Below are 3,320 nucleotides of genomic sequence, written 5' to 3' on the forward strand. Positions count from 1 at the left end.
CCGCGGTGCGCACGTGGACCTGGGGCCACCGCGCCCCCGGGACCGGGGACCCACTGGGGATTCCCCGGAGAGGGACACGCGCCACACACCCACCAGCACGCGCAGCCTTACACGCGTGACTCGCGGGCACACGGAGTGCTTCGCCAGGTGACAGTCGCCAAGTCCACACTCCCGTTCAGGACCGGGGCTCAGAGGCACTGTTAATTAAAACAGCTCTCCGCTCTCCCCTGCCCCAGGACCTAACCCTGAACTGGCTCCAGGGATTAAAGATTCCTAGAGGGCACTGATCAAGTGTGCTTACTCAAGGGCCAGATAGGCTTGAAATCCTGGCTAGGGAGCCCTTTGAGTCTCAGCTTCCAGTCCGCAAAGCCCTGCGCCCTAGGGCTGTGAGAGAATTCAGTGAAAGGCCCAGGTGAGTACTTACCTTGCTGGCAGGCCCCTAGCGAAGTGGCGCTTATTGGCAGGTGTACTCCATTGAGGTGAGGGTCATTTCCTGCTTTTCCCTACCCTGACCCCACCCCTTCCTGTTCCATCCATGCAAATAGGGGTCTCATCTGGGAAGGCTGCAGGCTGTAGGCGAGGACAGGGATGCCAGGCTCCCTCCTGAGTGCCACCTTCAAGTGTCTGGACATCCAGTGGGCCAAGCAGTTCAGGGTGCCCTGGGGGAGGGGGGAAGCCCTTGACCACCTCCAGCTTCCCATTGGCACAGCTGAGTGCTTCGTCCTCTGCCTTCACGCTCAGCTCCTGTGGTCACCTGGGAAGAGCTGAGCCCATGGCTGGAGGCGACATCGAGTGATAAAGGCCATTCAGGGAACACATGTCACATGCCAGATCCTGCTCTGGGTGTTTTGCGCACTTGCTGTGAAAACACAAGCATCACACAGCCCTGCAAGGCAGAAGCAGCTAAGGAACTGACACTCAGAATAAGGGTTGCAGGCTTGGATCGTAGTCAGAGGTGCTCAGGTCCAGATCTGCTCAGTTCCAAAGCTCATTTCTTTCCACTGCATCTTTCTTTATCACAGAAAGGGGGAAGGCAGCTGCATTTAGGAGGCCCTTTAGGAGGCAGCTCAGACTGTCTCAAAAAATAGTGAGCCTCCTGTTTCCAGAGACATTTAAACAGATACTAGCTTGAGGGAGTTCATGGGACAGGGAGGTATAAGGAGCACATTGGAGTGGGCCCAGAGTGGCAAACTCAAACACCCATGTGAGACAAGCAGTTACCCTCCCGAAGTCTGCTGGGAAAGTGTCTGGGCTCCAGCCAACATTGCCGGTGGCCATGTGTGCCTAACTTTCTGCGTTTTTAAGAGTAGTTGGAAATCTGGAATGTTTATGTGGTGTCTCCTGACTTTCACAGTTGACAGCCAACATGAACATTCTGACACCAGGATGGGCCCCCTGTGAATGAGACCATGCCAAGACTAGATCACGATGCAAGGCTCCTCAGACTGAGGAGTCCAGGGCCGGGGATCCTGCCAGGGTGTCTGAGGTGCAGGCAGGAACACAGCCTGTGATGTTGCAGTCACAGCACTCTTGGGCACCCCTGGCCCAGATGGAGCTCCCAGGAATACTTGATGGGGGGGGCTTTGGAAATGGCAGGGGTTCTGCATCCCCAGGTGGGTGTGGAACCAATCTGACCTTCTGGTGGATTGCCCGTTTTACCGGTGAGGAACACCAAGATTGCAAACTTTGGGGAGCTGGGGCATCCTTGAAAGACTGGGGAGACCAGGCCGGGTTCTCAGGAGTCTTCTCACAATCCCAGACCTTCTTTATGAAAAAATGAGCAAGTGGGACACTAGAGCAGTGGGGGTTGCAGGCGTCTTCCTGCCCCTGGGAAAGGTGCACCCTCTCCCTAGGTCTCTCCCTCCAGCTCCTCCCTTCTGCTATCTTGTCTTTCAGGGAACAACTCGGGAAGGAAGAAGCCACCTGCTCCTGCTCCTGCAGAAACTGAAATGGCAGGGCCTTCCTGTGTGCTCCCGTGTGGCCTGGCAGCCCAAGGCAGTGGGCGGGGGCTGGGTGGGCCTGGGGCCAGGCAGTTCCAGTAGCACCATTTTGGTCCCTGAGCAATTTCCACCCTCCCACCCCTCCTCATTGAGCCCCTTAGAGCTGAGTTTTTGTTTGTTTGTTTGTTGTTGTTGTTTTTGGAGACAGGGTCTCACTATGTAGTTGGGACTGACCTGGAACTCACTATGTAGCCCAGGCTGGTCTCGAACTCCCAGCGATCCTCCTGCCTCAGCCTCCTGAGTGCTTGGATTACAGGCATGCGTTACCTATTTCAAAATCAAATAGATTGGGGAGGACCAGGGACTGTGAGGCGGCATGAGCGAGATCTGTGACTGTGTACTTATTTTGTCTTCTGTCCCTCACCGGATTCTGAAAGGTGGAGATGCAGAGGCCATGCAGGCTCCAGTCCTTCTGGTGCACCACAGGGCCCCTGGAACATTTGACAATGACCAATTAACCAATGAACTGTTGTCCACCCTGTGGGCCAAGGATACCCAGTAGGAACTGCCGGAAGTCCTTTCTGGGCTTGGGCCCTGTGTTGCAGTGCACTAGCCGGACCTCCCAAGGAGGCTGGGCATGGATTCTTCAAGAACCAAATCTAAAGCAGCGCTTGCCCTCTCCTGGCAGTCAGCACCCTGGTACACAGGGACCTTAAGGCACAGAGCAGGTGGGTAGGCAGGGCTGGGCAACCCCTGCATGGGTCCCTCCCTGCTTCCGGGTTCTTCCTTGACCCACATCTTTTCCTTTGGGAGTAGGGAGAGGAGTCGAACGGAGCACCCGGCAAACCTAGACGTGTGCACTCAGGAGGTGCCTTCTCACACCTCCGTTTCAGGAGCTACCGTTCCTTAACTATAAAAGTGAGGATAATGCCAGCACTCCATGGGTTGCTGTGGGGCATGAGTAGGATGATCAGAAGCCTATAAGGAGACCCAAGATGGGAGCTTGCTCTGAGCCTCCCTGTAACCCAAGGGTGCACCATTCCAGGTGTGGCCAGAAGATGGGTGTGCACAGGAGTGTGAAGGGGGAGGGGCGTTGGCTGATGGTTGTCTCCCCATCCTGGAGCCCCTCTGTCCTTGGCCTTGGACATCTTGCTGCCCCTCGGCAGGGCTGGCTCAGTCGGTGGGGGGGGGTGGCAGTCCCCAACTTACATATAAATCTCTCTCCAGTCCCCCTGGCTGGAGGGTGGAGCAGGTTTGGTGGAAGAGCCTGGTGTCCTAACTAATGGGAGGCCATGTCAGTCTGTCCATCAGGGCCTCAGTTTCCCTTCTGTGACATGCCTGCCCCAGCTGTTTTCCAAATTGCCGTGGGCATGGGGCAGC

The 3,320-nt window shown here is 56.3% G+C and overlaps 1 protein-coding gene across 1 annotated transcript in view; it reads right to left on the minus strand.

Annotated features, from left to right (window-relative positions):
• Positions 1-368, minus strand: part of LOC109118119 (ephrin type-A receptor 8) — a 21,024-nt gene extending 20,656 nt beyond the window's left edge. The window contains exon 1 of the mRNA XM_019207745.1: positions 302-368. Coding sequence (XP_019063290.1) covers position 302 — 1 coding nt within the window. The 5' untranslated portion in view covers positions 303-368. The remainder of the gene's footprint in view (positions 1-301) is intronic.
• Between the last annotated feature and the right edge of the window lie 2,952 nt (positions 369-3,320).

Source organism: Fukomys damarensis, unplaced genomic scaffold (assembly GCF_012274545.1).
Source record: "Fukomys damarensis isolate Sample0158 unplaced genomic scaffold, DMR_v1.0_HiC HiC_scaffold_23, whole genome shotgun sequence".
NCBI classification, from domain to species: domain Eukaryota; kingdom Metazoa; phylum Chordata; class Mammalia; order Rodentia; family Bathyergidae; genus Fukomys; species Fukomys damarensis.